We start from the raw sequence: 26,532 nt of genomic DNA on the forward strand, positions 1-26,532 counted from the left end.
TTTTATTTTTTATTTTTTTTGATATGTTTTAAAGGACATCAAATGACAACTTTTCAGAAATTTCCAGGTTGTGCAAAAAATCTTTGACCGAATTATGAATTTTTGAATCAATCCTGATTTTTTTCAAAAAATCGAAAAATTGGTCGCAAAAATGTTTCAACTTCATTTTTCGATGTAAAATCAAATTTGCAATCATAAAGTACTTTATCGAAGTGCACCGTTTTCAAGTTAATTCCATTTTAGGTGATTTTTTTGGAAATAGTCGCAGTTATTCCTTTTTTTTAAATTCGTGCACATGTTTTAACATTGTAAATCGGACCATGTGTTGCTTAGATATCGACATTAGAAAATGGTGGGTTGTCTGAGGGAGACTTAGAAAACATCAATTTTCCTGTTTTTAAACCTTTGCATGGCAATATCTCAGCAACTAAGGGTAGTAGCAACAAAGTTCAAAAAAGCAAAATATAGAGAATTTTCTCAGCTTTTCCAAAATATTTTTTCAAAAGTGGGCAAACATGGGCACTATTAAAAAAACAATAACTACGACTATTTTGAAAAAAAGTTACATTAAAATGGCTATAACTTGAAAACGGTGCATGTTATCAAAATTTCACTAAGGTACTAAGGTACTTTTTGATTGCAAATTCAATTTGACATCGAAACATTGAAAAAAAATTGCGACCATAATTTCGATTTTTGAAAAAAATTGTATTGGTTCAAAAAATCATAACTCGGTCAAAGATTTTTTGCCCATTCTGAAAAATTTCTGGCATTTGATGTCCTCTAAAACATATCAAAATATAAAAAAATTAAAAATAGTATTTTTGAAATTCCGTCGTGAAACTACTTACTTTTCCTGTCATTCTTGAACGACGAAATAGCCTACTTTTCTGTACCAAAAATAACAGAATCGAATAGCAACACTTTTCAAAATAAATGCTGAAAAGTTCTACTTTTCAGCACTCAAATGGGTGCTGAAAAGTTGAACTTTTCAGCACTTGTTTCGAAAAGTAACACTTTTCAACATTTTTTTGATTTAAACGATTTATTGACAAAATACATGAAAATTTGACATAAAATTTCACTCAGTGTGTGTTTTTTGGAATTGCAAAAAATGTTGTATGGAACTCGTTGCAAAACTAGATTTTTGCAAATCAAGTTTTAGTGACAAAAAGTGAAATTAAAAATCACCAATTTTTTTACCGTCTATCATTTTTTTTACAGTGTAGTCCATATCCATACCTACAACTTTGCCGAAGACACCAAATCGATCAAAAAATTCCTTCAAAAGATACAGATTTTTGAATTTTCACATAACATTTTTGTGTGGACAGCTGCCAAATTTATATGGAAAATTATATGGACAAACTAATGATGCAAAATGACTTTTTTGGGCATACCGAAGGCACCAAAAAAGTTTCAGCCGGATAAAAAAATACAGAAAAAATCGAATGACCGAAATCTCAGAGAATTACTCCGCTGTATATGCACTTCGGAAGGAACCGGTCGAGAAACAAATCAAATGGGCAGCAACGGCGGCGAGAGCAAGAGAGGGGGAAGAAATGCCCCATAAAATCGCTCCCTCTCCTTTGTTCTGCTGTTCGTGAAGCTGTTTCTTGACCCCTTTCCTTCCGAACTCCGTACTAGCCTTTACCTGGATTCTGTGCAAAAGTCTACACAGATTGCAGGTTCAAAAACTACACAGATTTGACAGGCAACGGTTGTAAACAATAGAGCTTGATGACGTTTCGCGTACGCACACTGGCAAACCATTTAGTTTAGCTGGCACGCAATACATACGCACGTGGATTACTCTATTCTGCGTACAAAACCTCTACACTGATTATGTGTATTCCCGGTCATTGGCGACCTGTGTCGACTTTTAAACAGATCTGTGTTATCTGAATTTTGCGTGCATGCAAAAAGCTTTTGTGCTAAAAAGCTCGTTTCAATTTGGCGCGCTCTTTTTCCATCAGCACAAATCAACACAACTGGCAGCCCTGCTCAATGCTGTCTCCGCTGTCAAAATCAAACAAAAACTGTTGAAAAAGTGAAAAAGGGCCCCAGCGCTTGGTTTTGGTCTCGCAGTTTTTTCGTGTTTTGTCCTGATTATTTGCTAAAGATCCAGAGATTGGTAAGGGCAAGCCGCAGCTTGCGTTAAAAGTTTTTCGATTAAAAAGATTTTGGTTGTATTGTCCACCAGCAGAAAGATGCCACCGAAAAACGCCGGCGGTCGGAAGAAGGCCGCCAACGGGTACCAGATGCCGGCGCCGGTCCCACTTGGGACGCTCCTCACCGATATGGCCAAGCGCCAGTGGAAGGTGGGCCCGTCGATCGGTAGCGGCGGCTTCGGGGAGATTTACTGCGCGTGCGAGGCCAGTTCCGGCACGAAGCGCACCGACGACTATCCGTACGTGGTGAAGATTGTAAGTGGAGCGCGTCGGAATTTGTGGGCTGTTGTTGTTTGGTCTGGGATGCGTTGGGAGGGAGGTTATGTTTGGCACAGACAATCAGATGGAATATATTTTGATTTTTTTTTCAGGAACCTCACGGCAACGGGCCCCTTTTTGTGGAGATGCACTTTTACATGCGTAACGCCAAGCAGGACGAGATTGAAAAGTTTCGGAAGGCGCGCGGCCTTAAACATCTGGGCATGCCGCACTTTGTGGGCAACGGATCGCACGAGCTGCAGAACCTGAAGCATCGCTTTCTGGTGATGCCCCGCTACAGTATGGATCTGTGGGGAATCTTCCTGAAGAACGAGAAGCGGTTCCCACAGCACACGGTGTACCGGATTGCGCTGCAAATGGTGGACGTACTGGAGTATATTCACGAGTGCTCGTACGTTCATGCGGATTTGAAGGCGGCGAACATATTGCTGGGATTCGGAAAGACGGCCAGCAAGCAGCAGCTGTACTTGGTGGACTTTGGCCTGGCGAGTCACTACACGAACAAGGACTTCAAGCCGGACCCGAAGAAAATGCACAACGGAACGATCGAGTACACCTCGAGAGATGCCCATCAGGGCGTGCCAACGATGCGGGGCGACATGGAGGTGCTGGCGTACAATCTGGTGCACTGGTCGGGGGCGACGCTTCCCTGGGAGGCGGAGAAGCTGTTGACAACCCCGGTCAAGGTGCAGGACTCGAAGGAGAAGCACATGAAGGACGTTGGCGGGTTTATGAAGTACTGCTTCAAGAAAGACATTCCAAAACCGATACAGGATTACGCGAAATACGTTGCGGGTCTTAAATTTAACGACAAACCGGACTATCAAAAGTGCAGGAAGATGTTCGAGTCGGGACTGAAGGAGTTGGGCAAGCCCAACAGTGGCGATCTAGAATTTGAGCCGAAGAAGGCCGGTGAAACCTCCAAGAAGAGGGCGGTTGAGCCAGACTCAACCGAGTCGTCCGGTCCAATGGCCAAACCCCGCAACAGAGCTCCCAAGGTCATCCAAACTTCACCGGACACGACCTCCCAGGAACCGGCCGCAAGACAAAAGCCGACAACACCAGCCCGTTCGTCTCAGCGCCGACCGCGCGTCGAAACGCCCGACTTGTCCGAACCTGCCCTCAACGGCACCAAAACGTCCACGCCCTCGTCCGAGGTGGTCTCCTCCAAACTCCCTTCGATGCAGGAGGCCGGTTCCATCCGCCTAGGCAAGAGCGCCAGCGTGAACGCCAAAATCAAGACCACGTACGCGTTCAACTTCGAGCTGGACGTCAGCATCGACGCGGACGTGATCGTCAACGTGCGCCGCAAGAAGAAGGCACCACAGGCCGCCCCAGAACCTGCCGACTCACCCGTCCCCGAGTCCCCCGTCGCCCCCATCAACACAACCCCGCGTCGCGTCACCAACTCGCTGCTCAACCCCGTCGCCCGCAACCGCAAATCCCCCTCGCCACCCGCTCCGGTCCAACCGACCCGGTCGCGAGCCCGCAAACCCCCTCCCCACTCCTTCACCCCAGTCGCCCCCAAGCGGGCTCGCCGAAACAACACCGCCAACATGACCACCCAAAGCAACACCCACAGCGCGGACACGACCGCCGGCAGCGAGAACATTAGCGTCATCTCGCTCAACACGACCGAGGGATCGGTCCAGCCGGATGACGACACGGTGCCGAACAGCGACCCGAATACGCCGGAGCCGCGCTACCTGGCGTCGCGGTCGGTTCGGCAGGCTGGCCGGAGCAACGGAACGAAGCCGGTGCGGGCCGGAGAGTACAAGGGCAAGAAGGCCCGGGCGTAAGGCATTTTGTTTCTTTCCACCCTTTCATTTTGTATGTTTTATTGTAAGGTTCCATTTGCTGTTGATTTTTTTAAATCCAAATTTCAGTGTCATGTGTTGATGGTGGACTAACCAGTATCAGTTGGAGATAATAAATCGAACTTGCCGCGTTCGTTTGATTCAGATGTGAAAATTTATTTAGCCCAACGGGAGTGGATATCACAGCCCTGCGCAAAAAAAAAGTCCTGCCTATTTTGGACCTACACTACTAAGCAGAGCATCAACATATTCTCGGGAACTGTTTGCCTTATTTAGCTCGTTCCATTTTGTTTTGTAGCTTAATGTAAGTTTAACTAAGCATACTATTGAAAATTGCCGTGCAAAGCGGACTTGGGGGACAAGGCAGAGCAAACGAAGGCGCGCATCAAGTGCGCCAACTGCGGAGGTAACCATACCAGCAACTACCGTGGATGCAGCGCACGGAAAATCTACCTCGAGGAGCAGGAAAAGAGGAAGAAGAAAGCGTCCCACCCTCCTCAGCGAAGTACGAGCGAAACCGTGCCGGTTATCGTACGGTTCCAGCGGACAACTCAGCGTTCCGTCCTGGATGGGGGCGATCGTTCGCCAGCGTGGTCGCTGCCGGCAGTGGCAATACGGCCCAGCAAGAAGTTACCGGAGAAGATCTCTTTACCCTGCCAGAGTTCTTTGCTCTCGCAGGAGATGATGACGCGGTTTCGGACCTGCCGTAACAAGGCGGAGCAATTCCTGGCCCTTGGGGAGCTGATGATCAAGCACATCTATAAAGGATAAAAACTGTGATCTAGTTTTAAGCTTTTTCTATTTCTATCCCCTTTCCCTTGCAATTTTAGTAAGTTTTTTTTTATTTTTTTCTTACTCTTGGTGACACCTTTATTTACAAGCAATAACTGTTCCAAAATGGATTATGATGTAACACACAGCTGTAAGGAACTCCAAAACTCTGTTATGTACCTCAAAAGAACTTATTGTATCTTGATTATTCACCAATAAAACCGAATTGAATTGAATTGAAATGTCAAAAATTTATAAAACTTTTTAATCCTATTGAAAATTTCAAAGAATTTAATTTATCGAAAATGTCGAAAGTTCAACAATTTGCTACCCGATTTGATTCCCACAAAATTTGCCCCCGAGTCTCCCACCGCGCGTGGCAAAGCAGGTACCAAATTTGATCTCAAGTTCATCTGTAGAAGAAAAATATGTGTTGGTAGGTACCTACCTGTCGGGTACTCATTTTCTGATACCCCACAAGTACCGGCAAGCCGCCCAGTCACGACTTTCTAGCAAGATTCTAGCAAAATTCTTAGAGAGCTGGATATTCTTAGAGCATTCTAGCAGAAATGTTCCATCGTTCTAGCAGGATTCTGACAGAACCAGCTCTGCTAGAATATTTCGTGACTGGGTGGGAGCAAACATGAACAAAAATTCAAAAAAACTGAAGTTCAAAAATCTCAAATTAAAAAAAAATCAAAAAGTATCCAAATTTTAAACCTAAGCAAATAAAAAATCTAAAATTTAATATTATATTTTATCAAATTGGTAAAATTTCTGTTTAAATTTGTTGAAGATTTAGAAGACTTTTTAAATTTTGTTTTTTTTCGTTCTAATTAAAAAAAGAGTATTTTTAACTTATTTATTGATTTTTAGCCTTCCTTTAATTAGGCCCTGTAAACAGATGCAAACATTGAGTATGTCCCTCTCACACCTCCATCGGAATAAGCGGAATACACTAAATGTTTAAATTTGATTATAGGACATTTCCAAAAAAGCCTAGATTTTTATTTTTCAATTTATTTTTTGTCATTTTCATAAATTATTTCAATCTCGTATTTTTACGAGATTTGAATGTTTTAATATTTTAATTTTTTAAATATTTTATTTAATTTGTCTCAAAATGTGCACTGTACTTCCGAGAGCCCTTGCTTACATTTTGTCTATACCGACTTCGAAAAACTTCTCCCACTTCTGACGCAGTTATTTGTCTCCCGAAAACTTGAAAAAAATGCGCACAGCAAATTTCAAAAGAAATATTTTTTTTTATTTTTTTCTGGAATTTATTTTTAAATTTCTATTTTTTTTAATTTGAACTTTTTAATTATTTTTTTTCATTTTTCGATTTTTATTTTTTTGTTGTACCCAGTCACGGAATATTCTAGCAGAGCTGGTTCTGTCAGAATCCTGCTAGAACGGTAGAACATTTATGCTAGAATGCTGTAAGAATATCCAACTCTGTAAGAACTCTGCTAGAATCCTGCTAGAACGTCCTGACTGGGTACGGGTGAACCAATGACACAAAATGGTCCGCAAAGCTTGAGCCAAATCGAAAAATACAAATAAAATCCATTTCCGGGTTTGGTAGAGAACAGCACTGGAATGGGTGCTGAAAAGTTGAACTTTTCAGCACTTGTGTTGAAAGGTTATACTTTTTGATATTGTTTTGCGTTTATCAGTGAATTGACTAAACACATAGACAATTAATTGAGAATTCTCTTACATTTTGCATGCAATTTTAGAGTTGTATGCTAGAGCGACGAACCGCACGAATTATCAATACAAACTTTGGAGAAAAATCATTCGGCCCAGACAAACTATATTTGAAAAATTCGAAAATGTACGTGATTCTGGGGACCCCACTGCTCCCCCTCGGGTTAAGCCTGCGCAGTCAATTTTGTCACTTTTTGTAGGTCAGTGTTATTCACAAAAAAAAAAATCAGTAAATGTTGCAGATTTTATGGTGCTTCTATATGCATACTAAGGAGGCTAGAGTTATTTTTAAATCTTAATCGTGGACAATTGCAGTTTCTGCACCTGAGCACCTCTCTACCAAAACCGGAAATGGACCATACAAGTCTCCATACAATTTTGGCAGCTGTCCATACAAAAATGGTACGTAAATATTCAAACAGTTGTAACTTTTGAGTGAATTTTCTGATCAATTTGGTGTCTTCGGCAAAGTTGTAGGTATTAGCAGGCCAAGGATTGATACCTAAGAGCATGCAATGGCACTGACCTTGTTGCGTGCTCTTCGGTTGACGTCCACGTAAGGAACATCCTGGAAGGAGCGTAACTAACTACATCCGTAGTTCTGTTAGATCATCCGAATTATCTTGATCAGAACAGTATAGCTCTGGTTCCTTGCGAGTGTCCTATTTTCTTACCTCCACGTTGGCTTGGTTTTCATGATGACCTAGCTGGTGGCCTGTGAAACGGATCGTAAACCTTTGACCACCGCGGGTCAGAGTCGAGACGGCTAAAAGAAAGGGGCGCGACAATGTGGGAAAGGGAAGTAATTTGTGATTGTAGACGGTATTGTTTTGATTCGCAGTATGTTGAGTCAACTGCTGTGGATGTACCTGAAACATCGCACAACGGGGTTTCTCTTCTCTTCATTCTCAGCTACCACCTATCTCCTATTTTTTATTTTGCTCTACTGATTCCCAATTCTTCACTGATTCTTCTATTTAATATCCAACATTTGATTTTAATTTTACTAACGTGGTCGAATGGTTATGCTTTTCGCTGTGCAAGCAGATGATCATGGGTTCGATTCCCATCTGCTCCAGCCTTCCATCGGATGGGGTCGGTCCCGGCCGATAAGTCATTCAAGTTGTAGGAGTTGTCTCCCCCGTATAAAGAAGCGGCAGAAGGCAGCGAAGAGAGAAACCGTGAGAGACAAGTGTTATTTTCCATTACCTTTGTGCAAGTCCAGTGCTAGTGTAAGAATCCCGCATAGTCATGAACTATATAACTACTTTATGACAAATAGTTACTCAACTATTTATCAAATGGTCTCTACTATTCATTAAATTGTAACCCAACTATATATGTACGATATATCAAACCATTAATTCCATTCCCAAAATAGTTTTGGTCGATTTTACTATATGAGAAATTAGTTGTTAGGCAGAAAACTATATGAGGTTTTCATACATATGTAAATATTTTTATAAACTTGGATTTTACGTCAAATAGTCATTGCCCAAAAATTGACTATTCCCTATATAGTTTCTGAAAAACTACTTTACCGACACTACTTTGCCGACACTTTAAAAAAGACCGCAAAAATGAACCCTACAATTGTTGTGATAACTACTTCGGATATAATCAAATTTGATTTTTAAGTTCTATCGATAGTTGGTGAATGTTTACCGCCATTATATGTGATGTTATTTACGTTGCTGCCGAACTGCTGCCGCCTTATCCGATTGATCTATATCTGTTGGTGGTTTTTCAGTGGTTTTGGTGACATGTTGTGTTAGAAGGAGCAAGCTCGGGGGCAAGTATTTTCGATAAGTCCAAGTAGTCCAAACAATTGACTCATTTTATAGTGAACAGTAATAGTCCACCATGTAGTACACATATTTTTGGTGTATGGTAAGAACAGCATGCCTACTTTTTCTGGAATAGTGAAAGTCAATTTCATGAGCCCTCGTAACATTTTTCTTCTTTTGGGAATTTTCTGATAATCTGAGGAGAAGTGGGGGTGTTGAAGGTTCTCTATCATCCAGAGGAATCGACTGTGATCAATTTACTTGATAAAAGTTGAAATTTTTGTACCAATCGTTTAACATATAGTTGGATTATATAACAAACTGTAATTGTACTTATGGTGTATAGTAATTTTACTTCATGTAAGTTGACAAATTATTTGGATTATACAAACTTATCGAAAAAAATGTGGCCGCCATCAATTGTGTTCTACTACAGCATTTATAGTAGGTTTTTAGTTCTTACAGGTTCTGACTATAAAAATCTAAAATCTGTGGAATTTTGCTATATTGTTCTCAATAAAGTTGATAAATTGTTTGAACTATTTGTACATTTTTTCGTTGAGTCACGTTGTCTAAACAATCCGAACTGTTTAGTGTAAGGTTATTGTACCCCAAATAGTTCAAAAATAGTTAGAATCATTAGATTTACTTCAATAAAAACGTCATCATTTGACGATCAGTTTCGTTATGGTTTTGTATAGTGCCGTAACTATATGATAATGGTTAAGTATGTGGTAACTACATCTCTTTTAGTAGTAATATAGTTTGGACTATTCCCCCGATGGTTTTTGATTATGCGGGTTGTTTGAACTATTTGTACATTTTTTCGTTGAGTCACGTTGTCTAAACAATCCGAACTGTTTAGTGTAAGGTTATTGTACCCCAAATAGTTCAAAAATAGTTAGAATCATTAGATTTACTTCAATAAAAACGTCATCATTTGACGATCAGTTTCGTTATGGTTTTGTATAGTGCCGTAACTATATGATAATGGTTAAGTATGTGGTAACTACATCTCTTTTAGTAGTAATATAGTTTGGACTATTCCCCCGATGGTTTTTGATTATGCGGGATGCTTTCAATTTCAACCTAAATTCAAGCTTGTTGGATATTTGGCGCGTATTTTTATTTGAGGGTATTTTCTTCATTTTTTTTTGAGTAGAGGGAGGATGTGTGGTAGGCATATCTTGGATGCAACTTGTTTGGCAAGTCTATCTATTTAGGGTCTCTAGGCTACACGCTATCGAGCTGTCAAATCGCAACATGGAGTTAAACTTTCTGTGCAGTTGCTGTGAAGCTTACCAAGGCTTTTCAAAAAGTTTAACTCCATGTTGCACGCACACACTCTCACTTTTAATTTCTCGATAGCGTGCTTGTCGGCATTATGGTTATACCGACAATCCTCATCGGCAGAATGACAGCTACGCAGAGCGCGTCATTCAGCATCTGTCAGTGTCGCGAGCGCAAGAGGCTCGGTTCAAAGGAGTCGCCGTTCTGGGCGATTCTCTCGCTGGGAAGTGGAATTCCACACTTTCTTGTCAATATTAATGATTACAGTACATCCGAGTAACCCCGAAAATGTATAGCAAAAATTAAAGCGGCCAGGCCTACTGCGTTGCATTAACCGCAGAGACAGATTCTGTGAACGGATCACATTTCATAGAATCATCAGGGGAGGAAGGATGCGTGGATATACCGTACCAAACGCTCCGAAACAGTTGTGGTGTGGCGTGTAAGTGTAAATTTGGCAGATAATAATATTTAGGTGCAGGAGGGGGAGGGGAGGGGGAGGAAATGTGGATAGGAGAAAAGGCAGGTGGGAATGGGATAATATGGATATATCATTTGATCAATAGAATATTATATAAAATAAGAGAATAAAATCATCTATCAAATAATGATAGATAAAATGGATGGATCTCACCAAGTCAAGATTCAACAGCTCCAGCAGGGTTTGGACTTATCATCAAATGCCACTTGAATCGTAATTCTTCTAAGACTTCTGTTGCTGATCCTGCCTTCTTATTTGTGAAGAGCATCAAGCCAACGAAAAGTTGAATTCTGGGTTTTGATATTCCACTGACACTACCTCAACCGCTACCACCATTAAAATTGTACAGAAACTCCGGTTTGAAAATTGAAATCGAACGTTTTAAAAAAAATCAAATTCCAAAAATATGACAGCGGAAAAAAAATATACGTCTGTTCACGCTCCCAGATTACTTCGATCTAATGGTCCGATTTTCAATGTTAAAATATAAAACATTCGTGAGATTTTCCGATCTTTTAGAAAAAAAAATTGTAGAAATTTTTAAATCTAGACTAACATTTTAAAAGGGCGAAACATTTAATATTACGCCCATTTAAAATGCTAGTTTTGATTTAATTTTTTTCAAAATATTTTTTTTGAATGGATCGCAAAATTTTACGAATGTTCCATGTGTTTACATGGACTATGCTGCCGTTTTACGCATAATTGTCCCATATCAGTTTTGGATGATTTTGACTTTATGACATTTTTGAGTTTAGTTTGATGTGTACTTTAAGAAAAACACATAAAATCTGGTACTTTGTTCGCAAACTCATTAAAAACAACACCAAGTCTGTTTGTCCCATCGTTAAAGTTCTACGCATAATTGTCCCACCAAGTATTTTCTTACACGGAATCATAAGTTTTACTAAGTATTATGTCTTGTTTACCTGGTGTATAGCATGAGAATCACAAATAAGGATGATAAACTGCTAACTGGGGTGATTAGGGACACATAGGGCGAATAGGAAACCACGGGACAATTATGCGTAGAAACACAGAAATCGGTCGAAAAATTTCAATCGCGTTTTTCTCAGTTGCACTTTTTTGAACATGGGCAATTATGCGTAGAACGGCAGTATGGGTGAACCAATTACACAAAAAAGCTTCTTTGGTCATAGGGATGGCCCCACAAAGTTTGAGACAAATCAAAAAATACAAATAAAATCCATTTCCGGTTTTGGTAGAGAATTGCTCATTTATTGAGTTTAAAAAAGAATACCGAATGCTTTGTTGTTATTTTACACTTCTTACTAGGTAGATTTGTTTTAGAATTTTTACATTCTCAAATTCGCGTCAACTGTACTTAAAACCAAAAAGGGACATCCTCGATTGTACACATGCTGTGTAATTAAAATTACTTGTTAGCTTACAAAAACGAAAGATGCAGAGCGAATTTTCTGATTACTCTACGAATTTAAGCTTCTCCCAGTTCCAGCTCAATTTTCTCCATCTCGTCTTCCTTGTTGATTTTGGCGCAACGCGCGGTCAGGTCGTCCTGGAATATTTAAAATAGTTTTAGTAATGCAATTTAATCTTAAACCTATTTCCACCGTACCTCCTCCAGCTCCAGACAGTTGCCCCACTCCTGCAGCGAGATCCTGTGGTCGTTGTTCGGGTCGCAGCTCTCCAGGAACGGCGCGATGCAGTGCTCGAGGGCCATCAGCGGGGCGCGGATCGGGAACAGCTCGTGGCGCGACACGGAGTTGTCGTTCGGGTGCCCGTCCAGGGTGCACCACTTCCAGATGGCCGCGTTGGTCCACCGCTTGGTCATGTTGTTCTCCGCTTCGTGCTCCAGCTCCATGTACGCCTCGGGCAGCTCGTTGCGCGCCGCCAGATCGCGCATCACGTTGAACAGCCAGTCGCGCATCCGGCGCGGAAAGTCCATCAGGTCGTTCTCGGAGCAGTCCTGTGGACGGGGTGATGGGACGATGAGTTAGCTAGGTTTAAGCTGTAAGCAGACAATAGATACTGACCGGCATGTCGCGGCACTGGCCGTAGTAATCGATGTGGACGTGCTTGACCTCCTCGCCGCGACACCGCGCATCTCCGGTGTTGCACATGCACCGCTGACGGTGCACCTCGCACGCCGAGTCCCACGTTTCGTTCAGGTTGGTGCACACCTTCCGTCTGGAGTCCATCTCCTCGGGGCACTCGGGAATGCACACGCACTTGGCGTCGGTTCCCCCGTCCGCCTGGCAGATCCGGCCAGCCCCACAGCGAATGCCCTTGCACGGGTCGACGAGCCGCGGTGCGTTCTCGATGTCCTCGGGGAAGTTGTAGTGCTCGGCGGCGATCTTGGCCGCAAGCTCCCGCGCCAGCTGGTCCTCCTTTTCGAACTCCCGCTGGACGTGCTGGTCCTCGATCTGGCGCAGCAGATTCTCGTCGTCTTCGTCAAAGTCCTCGGCGGCACTGTCGTCCAACGGGTCGTCCTCTTCGCCGTCGATGGCGGCGGTCACCACCAGCAGGCACGTGGCCAGCAGGAAGGCCAACAAGGCGAATCGCCTCATGATTACGGGTCTTGGGTCTTGGAAACGATGCTGCCTGGCCTGGTCGGTGCTCACACTCGATCTGATTTGAGATGTTACGACGATCTACTGATGGAAGGGAAAGCAAACACACACACACACAGTTAATGACTGTACCAGATTGATTCGCGCAGATAGAGGAGAGCGAGAACTAAATGAATTGTGGAAGCAACTGCAAGTGGGTGGCATTCGTGGCGATGAGGCGAGCAGTCTGGTCAAGATATCAAGCGAGTGTGTGTTTTCATTTGCGCGCTTAATATTTATCACGAGCATCCTGTCCCCGTTCTTACGCGACTCGTATAAATAATGGAACACACTGTGAGGTCGTTTATGCTTTTGAACATTTTTTAATTAGTGCAATAATGGGTGCAACTTGAATGTTTTGGTAATTATTTGCGTTTCGCAAAATTATTTTTAAAAAATCTAAATTTCGTCAAGAAAATAACTTCCGCTGAAATCTTTTGCACTTGCTAAATTCTTCAAAGTGGGGCGTGTACTTAATACTATCGCTGCACTCACTTTCAATTAAACCCTATTGAGAATGTGGTCATCGTTGGCTTTCAGTTTATGTTCTGTGCATGGACTGTGGACCATTGAGGTTCGTTACACATTGTGCAATTAAATAAAAAAAGGCATCAACGCGGAAGCGCAGCTGGATGCACATTTTTCCAGCCCAAACTTTGAAAAAATGAGAAAATTGATGCCACAGGAAGCTGCATCGACCGACACCTTGGAGCTGAACGTATCCAATTTCATGACTTTTGTATGTCCCGAAAAAAAACACACACATTACGCGCCTGTGTCTTTTAAAGCCACGTCATCTCGGAAACGGTTTCAGTAGACCCATATGCGCGTACATGTAGAATTTTGTTTTGTTTTGAGTAAACATACCACTCTTGAAAGCTTGCGAAATGTGTGTACATTTTACAACGCAGTTTGATTTATTAATAGTTTCACTGACGATGATCGTTTGCTCCAGTCGTCGGGCTTGCACCAGTGCCACCATTGGAGACAGAACGTAAGACACGCTTTTGTATATTTGCTTAACCTTGATGATTGATGGATTTGGGTGCTAAAGATGGAACACGTGTTGCTGCGCTTTGGGTGCGTTATCCTTTAATTTTAACCCTCTACAATCCAACCCCGCGCTTAGACGGGCTTCGATCTGAAAATTCGCCAAAATGGGTCTCCTACGGAAGGCCGAAAGGCAAAATTCTAAGGGCATCTCCACCGCAGGGACCTAATTGCGTTGCAAAGCGTCAAGCCCACCGCGGTACTTGTGCGAGAGCTAATTAAGGTTCGAGTTCATCCGTGTTCATCCGAATCTAAACAAACTCAGGTTAGCTCCGGGATCTATCGGGAGCAAATCGTCTGACGGATGGTTTTTTTCAAGCAAAACAATGTAATTGGGCCAATGTGAGTTTGTAAACAAAGAGTTTATCCTGCTCACGTCAGTAAATGTTTACATTAGGAGTGATGATTGATTTCTCGATTTAAATTCTTCGAGCTTGGAGATATTTTCCCTCCCGTGCTGCAAGTTTACGCATGAAAAATAACTTTTGATAATCTGGGGTGAGCAGTTTTGTTTTTTAGGTTAGATTGGGGCTAAGTTTGATTAATTTTGATCAACGCATTGTCGATCTACTGCCGGACATGCAAGAAACAAGTCATTTGTATTGAGTAAAAAGCAAAATTCAAGCAAAACATTTTAAATAAGCCAATACGGATTTGAAAACACGCAAGCCGAGCACAATTGGGTCCTAAAATGAAGCTTAGATTGCTGATATTATTGTTTACAGTGATAAAGCTTTTTTTCTGAGTACGACCACAGAGAATTTAAAATGGATTTTTAAATCAATTTTGAAAAATTAACCTCGCGGTCCATCTTGACAGAAAAGCTCCTACTTGACAGCTCGTTCCAAGGGGACCATCGAAAAAATGTTGTCTTGTCAAAAAAAAAAATGCATTAATATGAAAAAAAAGTGATCAGAAATGGTTTTAACCGTGTTTTTTTACCGTTGTACAGAAAAATTTACATAGGGCTTAAGTACCCAATTCTGAACTTAAATTCTTAAATTCTTAAATTCTTAAACTCTTAAATTCTTAAATTCTTAAATTCTTAAATTCTTAAATTCTTAAATTCTTAAATTCTTAAATTCTTAAATTCTTAAATTCTTAAATTCTTAAATTCTTAAATTCTTAAATTCTTAAATTCTTAAATTCTTAAATTCTTAAATTCTTAAATTCTTAAATTCTTAAATTCTTAAATTCTTAAATTCTTAAATTCTTAAATTCTTAAATTCTTAAATTCTTAAATTCTTAAATTCTTAAATTCTTAAATTCTTAAATTCTTAAATTCTTAAATTCTTAAATTCTTAAATTCTTAAATTCTTAAATTCTTAAATTCTTAAATTCTTAAATTCTTAAATTCTTAAATTCTTAAATTCTTAAATTCTTAAATTCTTAAATTCTTAAATTCTTAAATTCTTAAATTCTTAAATTCTTAAATTCTTAAATTCTTAAATTCTTAAATACTTAAATTCTTAAATTGTTAAATTGTTAAATTCTTAAATTCTTAAATTCTTAAATTCTTAAATTCTTAAATTCTTTAATTCTTTAATTCTTTAATTCTTTAATTCTTAAATTCTTTAATTCTTTAATTCTTAAATTCTTAAATTCTTAAATTCTTAAATTCTTAAATTCTTAAATTCTTAAATTCTTAAATTCTTAAATTCTTAAATTCTTAAATTCTTAAATTCTTAAATTCTTAAATTCTTAAATTCTTAAATTCTTAAATTCTTAAATTCTTAAATTCTTAAATTCTTAAATTCTTAAATTCTTAAATTCTTAAATTCTTAAATTCTTAAATTCTTAAATTTATAAATTCTTAAATTCTTAAATTCTTAAATTCTTAAATTCTTAAATTCTTAAATTCTTAAATTCTTGAATTCTTAAATTCTTAAATTCTTAAATTCTTAAATTCTTAAATTCTTAAATTCTTAAATTCTTAAATTCTTAAATTCTTTAATTCTTAAATTCTTAAATTCTTAAATTCTTAAATTCTTAAATTCTTAAATTCTTAAGTTCTTAAATTCTTAAATTTTCAAATTCCTGATTTTGATTTTTTTTTATTTTTGATAAAAATTGTATTTTTGAATGTTAAAATTTCGGGTTTTTCGTCATTTAACTTAATTTCTATCCCGTCCGTGTGGATCAATTGGACAGCGCACTGGACTCACAATCCAGAGGTTGCTGATTGGTACTAGCAATAGTGGCCGACAGCTATAAAGATAACTTCTTTTTTTACTCCATTTCGACCAAAAAACTATATCTGTCCTTTTAATTTCAAAATTTTGCAATTTGAGATTTGGCGGGGATTTTAAATATTATTATATCGATTACAAGTTTATTAAAAAAGAAAATTCCAATTCTTCTTTTTCATCAGAACATATTGCAAACAAGCACCGCGCGAAGAAACGTCAAACGCCACGTTTGGTTTATGCTGCGTACCGCTTATGAAAAAACTTTTCGTGACCCTTTCCCTGACCGTTTCTTGTGCGTTTTTTTTATATGGAGTTTTGCGTTCCCTCGGATCTGCGTATCAGCCTTTACGGTACAACCATTCAAAGTATTTTTCAATGAAATGAAAAAAATAAATAATAAAAATAAACGTATTCGTATTTTTTCTTACTCCTCACTGACGTGAGCAAAATACACCCTCTGTTTACAAACTCACATTGGTCCAATTACATTGTTTCGCTTGATATATATTTGAATTTTATACATAATTTAAAAATGGTCAAATCAGTTTAGTTATTTTTAAATTTTGAACATTCATGTTCAAATTTTCGGTGATGATTTGCTTATATTAATATATGTGGTTGATTATTTTCTATTTAAAAAATACAAAAAAAATATAAATTCCACAATTTTTCAATTTAATAAAATCGTTTTGAACTAAATCACTGATTTCTTTAATATTCATTCAAATTTGATATTCAAAATAAATGCATCTTCAACCAAAACAAATACAAATAATTCAAAAAATCGCTGAAAAAATTAGCCACCGGCAGCTCGGGGACTTCTCGAGCACCTATCTTGGCTACTCGACGGATCCCCGATGAACTTTTTCTTCGCTGAATGAACTCGAAGGCTAATTTAGCTTTAGCTTTGCTACCCGCGGTGCGAAAGTTGGGGTGCAAACATGTCGGGAGCAAATCGGATGAACTCTTTTAAAATTTTGAAAATGATATTTTATTGATGTAAGCAAACAATTAGGACATATAATGCAGTTGGAAGCATGTTCTATCATGCTAGAATGTAGTTTTATTGTTTTCGATCAACAAAACGGCTAGAATTTGAAAATGAATAAATTAGATCCCCGCGGTGGGCTTGATTCAGTAGCCAAATTAGCTCCCAGCGGTGCGAAAACGTGTATTAGCTACGGAGCAAAGCTAAAACTGGGGATCCAACCGATAGGTTTGCCACGCAATTAGATCTCTGCGGTGGAGATGCCCTAATAAGGCCGAATCCCAAAAGGCCGAATGCTCAAAAGGCCGAATCTCATAAGGCAAACCGCGCCCAAAAAAGCGGAAACGCATTCCAAACGTAGTTCCGCTTTTCGGGCGCGGTTTGCTATTATTATTATTAAAAACCATAGTTATGTAGGGGAGAGTGGGGAGACTTGATCCCCGGGGACACTTGATCCCAAGCCTGTATCTCGTCAGCATGTGGGTAAAACAATTAGCTTTGTTCTAGAAAGTTGTGCGAAATTGACTAAAACTCATTGTAGAAAACAAAGAAAAAATTAAAAAATGTTTAGATTGAGTTACACACATTTTTCTAAAACGAGCTGCAAAAAACTTCAAAGAGATCTTTTTCCTTTGTTTTGATAAGTATAGAAAACACTCAAAAATTATTCAAAAAAATATTTTTTATACATGAATTGTTTGATAAACATATCAACTCCAAAACCCTTACGCATTTGACGTTAAATTTATCGTCATACTATTTTTACAATCAATTGTTTAAAAAAGTGCGTTAAGGGAGACTTGATCCCTGCATTTTTACAGTCACTGTAATCAGCCTCAAGATTAAATAATTTGGCTGGGTTTTCGTACACAGTTTCCTTTAGTATAGTTGTACATAACTAACTGCAGTTTGAACCATTTTTCAAAAGTTTTGTAAACAAAATTTACCAGCTTTTGTAAACATGCTCAATTTTTGTCTAAAAAAGAAAATTTTAAGTTTTTAAATATTTTACATGCTAAACTTGATATATTTTGAACACAAACGTACAGGTTTAATGTGAAATTGCTGTATCTTATAGAAAATTAAAAGTTTGGATGAATAAGAAACATTTTGCTTAAGATTTCTTCAAAATGTTGAAAGGGGGATCAAATTACTCCCAACATTTTGAAAATGCCGGTTTAAAATATTTTTTTTAAAACGCTTGGCATGATTCGAAGAGTTCATCTGATGAAAAATCCGTATTAGCCAAACATAGATGAATGTTTAAGCATTCAATTCACGCTAAAAGTTTATAGTTTTGTGAGAAATTGACAGAGTTATGTGCGATACAAAAAAGGGGATCAAGTCTCCCCACTCTCCCCTAAGAGCAATTCCAGCACAAAACAGGAATTTTTTAGGTACTTTTTTCTCGACCCTCAGATTTCAATGAAACTTTGTAGACATATTATCCTACGCTTTTGTAAGCCATTTTTGAGTATACGGAGCAAACTGCACTCGATATTGACATATAAGAAGGGCTTAAGTGTTTTCAATATTTTTATATTTCGTAATTTAAATATCGATGTATCTCAAAGCCGTTGCATCGTATCAAAAAGTTCTCAAACTTGTAGGAAATTTGACGGGATTTCCTTAAAAATACACTGAAAGAGAAAAACACGCCACTTTTATGAGATTTTTTGATTTTTAAGTTTTAAAATCAAATTTGAATTTGGCTCACCCACGATTTTTTTTCGTTCTATTTTTTTGTAAAAATAGTCTAATATGTTACAAAAAGACTCACGAAAAATGCTGGATGGAGCAAATCTCCTGAAAAAAAATATTCAAAAATCATTTACTGAAACTGTTTTTTTTTTGGAAAGTGCTCTAAGCGTCAAAATTTTCGAAAACCGAACACGGGAATCAATTCTCCAAACAATTTTAAGTCCAATCTTTCTGAAATTACAGTGGTTAAAAAAATAAAAATATAGAAAAAATGGTTTTTTGATAGTTTTTGACAATTTCGATATGACAGACTTGATTTTACAGTCTCGTGAATATTTTTTACCGGAAAGCTCGTCCAATTTCCCATATGATTGTCTTTGAATACATTTCGATTGGAAGTATGTGCAGATATAAGCTTATTGCATTGCTAATGACTGAAAACAAAATATTTTTTCAGTGTGGTTCAGTGGATGGTAGTATCCTGGATAGTAAACTAGCTGTGGTGAGACTGTAAAATTAAGTCTGTGTGGTCAATATGGAGACTTTTATGTAAAATTGTTTGGAGAATCGACTTTCGTGTTCGGTTTTTGAAAATTTTGACGCTTAGAGCACTTTCCAAAAAAACCAGTTTCAGTAAATGATTTTTGTATTTTTTTAGTAGAGTTGCTCCATCCTGCATTTTTCGTGAGTCTTTTTGAAACACCTTAGATTATTTTTACAAAAAATTTGAACGAAGAAAAATCGTGGGCTCACCATCAAGTTTGACTTTTAAACTTAAAAATAAAAAAATCTTATAAAAGTGGCGTGTTTTTTTTCTTTCAGTGTATTTTTTCGGAGAGCCCGTCAAATTTCCTACAAGTTTGTCAGTTTGACAACTTTTTGATACGATGCAACGGCTTTGAGATACAGCGATATTTAAATTACGAAATATAAAAATATGTGAAAGACTTACTCTTTATCGAATGAAACTAGCTCCATTTACACAAAAATGGCTTATATGTCTACAAAGATTCATTGAAATCGGAGAGGGTCCGGTACAACCGATTCCCTATTTGGCATGGAATTGCTTGTAACAAAAATTGGTTTCGAAATAATGAAGGCATACATTTCTAGCATTGATTTAACTAAGTGTTAACATTTTCTTTTTATTTGCCGCAAAAAAAAATTATTGTAATTATTTGAATAACCTACTTGGTAACAAGTGATTAAATTTCGATTATCGTCACTAGAATTCAGTAAACAACAAGATTCAAACACTTTTAGAATGCTTTAACTCATTCTACTCTACTCACTTGTATGCATGGTAACTATATGATCGGTAATGATAAACAGAACGTACTCATTATGTACTTATTTCGCTTAAAACTACAAAAAAGAACACAGTTGATTAGTTTGCTGTATCTTAGAACACCATAATCAATGAAAATCGTGAAAATATGAACAAAATTCTGAATTTCATAATCATTCTGCCTTTTGAGACATTCGGCCTTTTGAGTAGGTCTGCCTTCTGAGCAAAAGACAAAATTCGGCCCTTTGAATTTCGGCCTTTGGAGGCAATCCCGCCAAAATCCAAGTTTGAATCAATTTTTGATCCTAAAAATGCATTGGAAAGCAGAACTCTTAAAATTTTGAAAATTTTAGGGTTTCGAACATTGTCTTGCTTTATGTGACTTTGCCACTGTTTTCAAAAATGTAAAACAAAATTGAATAAGTGACTGTAAAAACATGGAACATCTAGAAAAAAAATCAAATAAAAAAATATCAAATTATTCGCTCTACAGCATTGCCTTGGCGTTCTCGACTGCGAGATTCCTACTCGAAACTAAGTGTCCGAAGGCTTGATTGTTGAGGCAATTGCAAACCTCTTTTTACACCTTAGCTTCCATCCTCCCCGCGATTCAAACTGACGACCTTTGGATTGTGAGTCCAACTGCCTACCAGCGAATCCACCGAGGCAGGACCCAGGGAGACGATTCCTACACCTGGAGTGAGCTATCGACCTAACCCTTTAGGTTAAACCGGGGCCAACATTTACTTCCCCATCCGACGGAAGGCGTGGTCAGACAAATCTCGTCTCGAAAAATGCCACCGGGACCGTCTGGGATCGAACCTAAGCCGACTGGGTGGGAGGCAACCACGCTCACCCCTACACTACGGTCCCGGAATTCTCATTTTAATATAAAAGCAAAATGATAACAAACGATGAAAAACGTTGCTTTTATTGATACTTGATCATCCATATTCAATAAAACATTATTTCCGTCATTATATTTAAGAAAAATAAACATAACTTCTTTTGAAATCATCAACGTCTATATCACCCATTGTTATGATTCGCTTTTAGTCGGCAAATGTACATGGCGTCTTTTTCATGATGTTTTTTTTTCGTCACGAGGTTTATGTAGTCTTTTATTTGACAGGTTGACAGGGCTTTATAAACAGTTTATGTTACTTTATTTAAAATCATTGTTAAACCGACTTTACTCAATTAACTTTTGCTCATTTTTGGTGGAGAGGTAGCTTATTATTATTTCAGAATATGCAATAACCCAGAAAGTGTCAAAATGTACATGATGCCTTTTGAAATGTTGCCGTCGATTTTGTTGACATTTCCGCTTAAAATGCATCGCGTTGAAGGTAAATTCTGCAACTGCAAGCTTGAAGATTAGTTATCTTAAGAGATTGAAATCTCGCCCAACAATTGAAAAATTGATTCTTAGGTAAAATCGTTTGGGGAACATGATGATGAGGTTTAATTTAAAATTTAATCCCATGTATGTTGAGAAAAATTCATGTAAAGTGTTCAATTGCGCAAAAGCATCAAAATCTGGATCCAATCGAAATCTGATGATGGCATTCAGGATCCAATTTCTTTATAAAAAAAACCCGATTTAATCCCACCAGGGGTGAGATAGAGCCTTTCTTACTAAAGAATATAACTTCTTTCAATTCATAACATCGACCTGATTTAAAAAATCTTATGATGGCGAGGTATTATTAATGATGTGTTTTTCAAAAGAGACTGAAAACGCAATTTTCACCAAAAGAATGTTTTTAATCGTACAAATTCTTAATCAAACAAGCGTTTATGACAAACGCAAGCATGGCAAGCTTCCCATGCGCCAGTGACGACGCACACCGCGGTTCTGGTTTTCTAGTTTTGGTACGAGCCCAAAAACCGAACAAAGCAGGCGCAAAGCAAAACCGAGGAACAATACCACAAAAAGCAAAAACTGGAAATTTGGTTTATTGGACCTTTCAAAAAAAAAAAAACTCCAGAAGTTAACCGCACAGTAAGAAGCTTGCCATTCAGCATCTACGAAAGTGAAAGAGTCAGAGATAGCTATTTTAACAACCGCACCAGCCTTTTTTTTGCAGTTGAAACCGAGGATCAACTATAATTGCATTGTAAATCTTTAAATTAAATTTTTAAAGAAAAATTCCTATTTCACAAAAGTTTTTGCATAAACATTGGACAGTTATGCAAAAACGGACAGAGCAATAGAAACCGAAAAGCTACGATATCTTACATGTTGAAGGAAACATCGGTAGACAAGCTACTACAAACGAGTATAAGTCGAGCCAAAACATATATGCGCCAGCATTCTCGCGCCAGTATTCGAAGCTCAACTTGACGACTTGGCGACGAAGCGTCGAAAATCAATGCAGTGTGATTTTTTGGCGATTTTTCCGATTAATATTCATGCTGTATCGTCTTATTTACGAAGATGAAAATGACGTCCAGCCATAAAGTAAAACCTATACCTTTCTTTAGTAAGAAAGGCAAAAGGCTGTTGAGTTTTGATCTATCATTTTTTGCTTCCGAGATACAGTCATCCCACATATTCGGAACACCCACAAATTCGGAACACTTTGATGATAATTTGTCAATAGCATGCCAAAAGTAGCTTTTCTGTCGGCCTTACTATTTTTAGAACCTTCATTTGGACATTATCTTGCTATTTCACTAGTAAAAATAGTACTTTTTGAACAAAAAACTTCATTCCAAGACTATTTTGTGCAGAGCAGGAAAACACTGCCTCAAATGGCATGTTTCATAATTGTGGGATGTTATTGTGCCTCCCACAATTGTGGAACACCTGAATTTAACTGATATTTTCACACAAAAAGTTATCAAACCATGTATAAAACATCACTAAGCTTGAGTTTCATTGGTTTCAGTGTGAGAAGTCATTATTTAGTAATAAATATATACTCCTGGAGAGATCCAAATTTTGTTTACATTCGTAAGAAAAAAGTGTTCCGAATATGTGGATTTCAAGGGTCAAAGTAATTCTTCAAAAACTTCATATAAAAGTTAAAATTTGCAGATGTTCGATACAGCATTCGAAGGATCGCAAGAAAAGCTTTCAAATGAAGGTAAAAACGAATCATTAAGTTCAATTATCGATTTGCTATGATTTTTTGAACATTGGCAGATCAGGAAACCGTTCCGAATATGTGGGATGACTGTATGGCCAATTTATAAAAGAGGTTGCGAAAATCGCAAAACTTTGGGGCGGTGCCAAAAAAGAAGGGGTGGTTCATTTTTTATAGAAATTCAAGATTCTTACATGATTTGATAGTATAAACAGCTCCGCCAAATTTGAGCATGATCGAAAAAAGTCGATTTCGATTTTTTTTTTTGTGTGTACAGTTGGGGCGAACAGACCCATAAACGATTGAGTTTACTACATGTTACAAACTGAAATTTGAATGTTGATTTTTCACTTTCCATGGGTTCAAAATTATTTTATAGCTAATAAATAAATTATCACCGAGCCTGAGAAGATCTGAAGTAAAATAGAACATACTTCAGTATAAAAAAAATCCAGTTAAAATTTGAGCAGTTTCCAGAACACAAATTGATTTCAAGAAATTCGGTCAACGCACATGATAACCACTTCCTTGAACTTTGTCGTTTGCACTATCGCCGATGATCGTCACATCAAGAAGTTGCGTGTCGTTTTACATTCTAAATCTATACAAATAAATTGTCTACCACAAATGCCAGCCAATCAAAACCACTCTGACACACTCGTTGCACTGATAAGCCGCTGGAAGTGGCAACATTATGTTCGAAAAGTATTTTGTTTTCCGTATTTGTGAGAGAAAAAAAGTTTCATCACTTCTTATCAGGATCATTTGTTTTTTTTTTTGCTGCCTGAACTCGCATTGAGCAAGATGAGACGATGGGTTTCGTGTGTGCACTTGTAGAATGATCATCGTTTGAGAATGCGTTTTAAAATAAAATAAAATTGCGTTTAAAACCCTTTTACAGATAAAACAAGCCGCATCTCCTCCCGTGCATTACAAACTGCCTAAAGACCCCTAAAAATCAAGAAACTCAATCCCATAAATCAATATTGTTTGTATAAATCGAGGGGGAAAAACTCCAAAAATAACAACATCCAGTGCAGCACACCCTTTTCTTCCTTACAATCGAAAAAAAAAAAACGCACGTCTTGCACTTTACTTACTCCAGTGAAAAAGAGGAAATAATCTTGTGCGTCCAGCAAAAACTAAACTCAACTCAACCAACCGACGTCCGAATGCAAACTGAGGCGCGCCTTAAACGCATGGACAAAAAGGAGGAGGACGGTTACAGTTTACGCGTGGGAGATGCAAGCCAGATGCCGGCGCGCAGTAGACGACTTATTACACTTTAACTTACCTACTTGCCAGCGCGCGATGATGTGATCTTTGGTAGAAGCCGAGAGAGGATGCTCGAGAGAAGAGAAAATAAACTGCCGTTCGGTACCGAAGTCGGTTGCCGACTGACATCAGCGCCGAAAATTACGTTCGGTTTTGCTGTACAGCTGGGATGAAGAATCCAGAACTTAGAAAGTAGCGCAAAATATTAGTCATTTTTGCATCATTTGTATGATCCGTGGGTATGATTCTAACCCATATCCATATCTCATGTGTACATTGGGGAGATTTTGTTGAGACATTATACCCTTGAATCACGCTGTAATTATGGCAAGTATTTTTGAAATATATAGACGATCATAATTCACAATACAGCTGTTCCACATTTTTGTTTTACAAATTTGAAGGTCTCGTAGTTTATGCACGCTCCCTTATAGGTAGAACGGAAGTTCAGTACTCGCAACAAGACAGCGGACAACAGTGCTCTCGTGTGTGGAGTTTGTGAGAAGGTTTGTGTGCCTTTTTGCTTCGTTTTTAGAGGACGAAACATTGCGCTATCAGAATTCTAGTAGGGGAAATATACCTATTTTAAGCCTAATAAGCGGTCGTGTTTGAATGATGCTGGATAATCTGGAGTGTTCCTTGAATCTTTCTAAAACCAAGTACAGCCATCCCTCATATTCGAAACAGTTAACAGATCGGCCAATTTAAAAAAAAAATTATAGCAGATCGATAATAGAACGTGATGATTTGCTTTTACTTTCATTTGAAAGTTTTTCTTGCGATCTTTCGAATGCTGTATCGATCGGCTGCATATTTTAACTTTTATATCAAGTTTTTTTAAAGAAAAACTTGACCCTTGAAATCCACAAATTCGGAACACTTTCTTCTTACGGATGTAAACAAACTTTGATTCTCTCCAGGTGCATTATTTTTTTTACAAAATAATGACTTCACACACAGAAATCAATGAAACTGAAGCTTATGTTATGTTTTATGACTGGTTTGATAAATTTTATTGAGAAAATATCAGGTGTTCCACAATTGTGTGAGGCAAAATAACATCCCACAATCATGGAACAGGCAATTTGGAGGCAGTGTTTTTCTGTTCAGAATATAATAGTCTTGAAATGAAGTTTTTTGTTCAAAAAGTACTACTTTTACTAGTGAAATTGCAAGAGAATGTCCAAATAAAAGTGCTAAAAATATTAGGGTCGCCAGAAAAATTGCATTTGGCATGCTATTGACAAATCATCAAAAAAGTGTTCCGAATTTGTGGGTGTTCCAAATGTGGAATGACTGTACACCAACGAGTAGAGCAACTTTTTGTGAACATTTCTGTTTATTTTCACTTTTATTAAAAGTTATTCTTTTTCTTTTACAAGCATTTAAAACAAAATATTTCCAAAATGAATTCTAATCAAACGAGTGCATTGGGCCACGCCCGTTTTCCTATTTTCAGCTTAGTTCTTTTTTCTTCCAGCGCTCTGCTTAGTGCTGCCAAAATTGATGAAATTTTAAGCGAACACTCACGAAAAGTAGCATTTATAGCGAAAGTTTCCTTGCAGCACTTGCTCACTCCAATAGGCGCTGCACCAGCATGTTGGTGGTGTTGGTGGCCACCCTTTGTTCTTTATTTGCCTTCGCACCTCGCTCGGTTTTCTTCAGCCTTCGATTGGAATGGGTATTCAAAATTCAAACGTCAGAAGACTTGCTTCCTTGCTAATTATTTACATTTTTCGGGATTATTTTTCAAGTGAGTGACTACCTAATGTGCAAAAGAACATGTTGGCGGTAGTTGGAAGCAATTTTATATCTTAAGTGCTTTGAAATCGTTAGCGCAAGTAAAAAGATATTGATGGCGACTTTCGTTAAGCAGTTAACCTCCGATCTTGCGTGTGGATGTGTGTGCCACCAAAATGATAAGAAATGGTCTCGCAAAATAGAAATTATGATCAAAAGTGCATTAAATTTGATCTTTTTGGCCAGTAAATGGCATAAATTGGCGTGCTTACTCGAGGTGGTTCTGGTGCTGGTAAGTTTATAGGGGAC

At 38.1% G+C, this 26,532-nt stretch overlaps 2 protein-coding genes across 7 annotated transcripts; one reads left to right on the forward strand and one right to left on the reverse strand.

Annotated features, from left to right (window-relative positions):
* The first annotated feature begins 2,022 nt into the window (after window positions 1-2,022).
* LOC6037954 (nucleosomal histone kinase 1) lies at window positions 2,023-4,416 on the forward strand. Of its 2 annotated transcripts, none has more exons than XM_038248620.1 (3): window positions 2,023-2,134; window positions 2,204-2,426; window positions 2,543-4,416. In XM_038248620.1, exons 2-3 carry the CDS (start codon window positions 2,211-2,213, stop codon window positions 4,247-4,249), a joined length of 1,923 nt encoding a protein of 640 aa, XP_038104548.1. In that variant the 5' UTR covers window positions 2,023-2,134; window positions 2,204-2,210; the 3' UTR covers window positions 4,250-4,416. The 2 variants fall into 2 exon arrangements, with proteins under 2 accessions (XP_038104548.1, XP_038104549.1); XM_038248621.1 differs by having other exon boundaries at window positions 2,207-2,426.
* A 7,103-nt stretch (window positions 4,417-11,519) lies between these two features.
* On the reverse strand, window positions 11,520-24,622 carry LOC6037955 (SPARC). 5 transcript variants are annotated; one of them, XM_038248402.1, is made up of 4 exons: window positions 24,503-24,622; window positions 12,325-12,945; window positions 11,907-12,257; window positions 11,520-11,846 (listed from the first exon to the last, which is right to left on the reverse strand). In XM_038248402.1, exons 2-4 carry the CDS (start codon window positions 12,856-12,858, stop codon window positions 11,766-11,768), a joined length of 966 nt encoding a protein of 321 aa, XP_038104330.1. In that variant the 5' UTR covers window positions 12,859-12,945; window positions 24,503-24,622; the 3' UTR covers window positions 11,520-11,765. The 5 variants fall into 5 exon arrangements, with proteins under 5 accessions (XP_038104330.1, XP_038104332.1, XP_038104333.1 ...); XM_038248404.1 differs by having other exon boundaries at window positions 12,325-12,942; window positions 24,503-24,618; XM_038248405.1 differs by having other exon boundaries at window positions 24,507-24,603.
* Window positions 24,623-26,532: the final 1,910 nt, after the last annotated feature.

Source organism: Culex quinquefasciatus, chromosome 1 (assembly GCF_015732765.1).
Source record: "Culex quinquefasciatus strain JHB chromosome 1, VPISU_Cqui_1.0_pri_paternal, whole genome shotgun sequence".
NCBI lineage: Eukaryota > Metazoa > Arthropoda > Insecta > Diptera > Culicidae > Culex > Culex quinquefasciatus.

Excerpts from the sequence above, each read along its gene's own strand:
- LOC6037954 (XM_038248620.1), top strand. The coding sequence starts at position 2,211 with ATGCCACCGAAAAACGCCGGCGGTCGGAAGAAGGCCGCCAACGGGTAC. Across the intron at positions 2,427-2,542 it reads ATCCGTACGTGGTGAAGATT|GAACCTCACGGCAACGGGCC; the intron begins GTAAGTGGAGCG and ends TTTTTTTTTCAG.
- LOC6037955 (XM_038248402.1), bottom strand. The coding sequence starts at position 12,858 with ATGAGGCGATTCGCCTTGTTGGCCTTCCTGCTGGCCACGTGCCTGCTG. Across the intron at positions 12,258-12,324 it reads GCCAGTGCCGCGACATGCCG|GACTGCTCCGAGAACGACCT; the intron begins GTCAGTATCTAT and ends CCCCGTCCACAG. Across the intron at positions 11,847-11,906 it reads ACTGTCTGGAGCTGGAGGAG|GACGACCTGACCGCGCGTTG; the intron begins GTACGGTGGAAA and ends TAAATATTCCAG.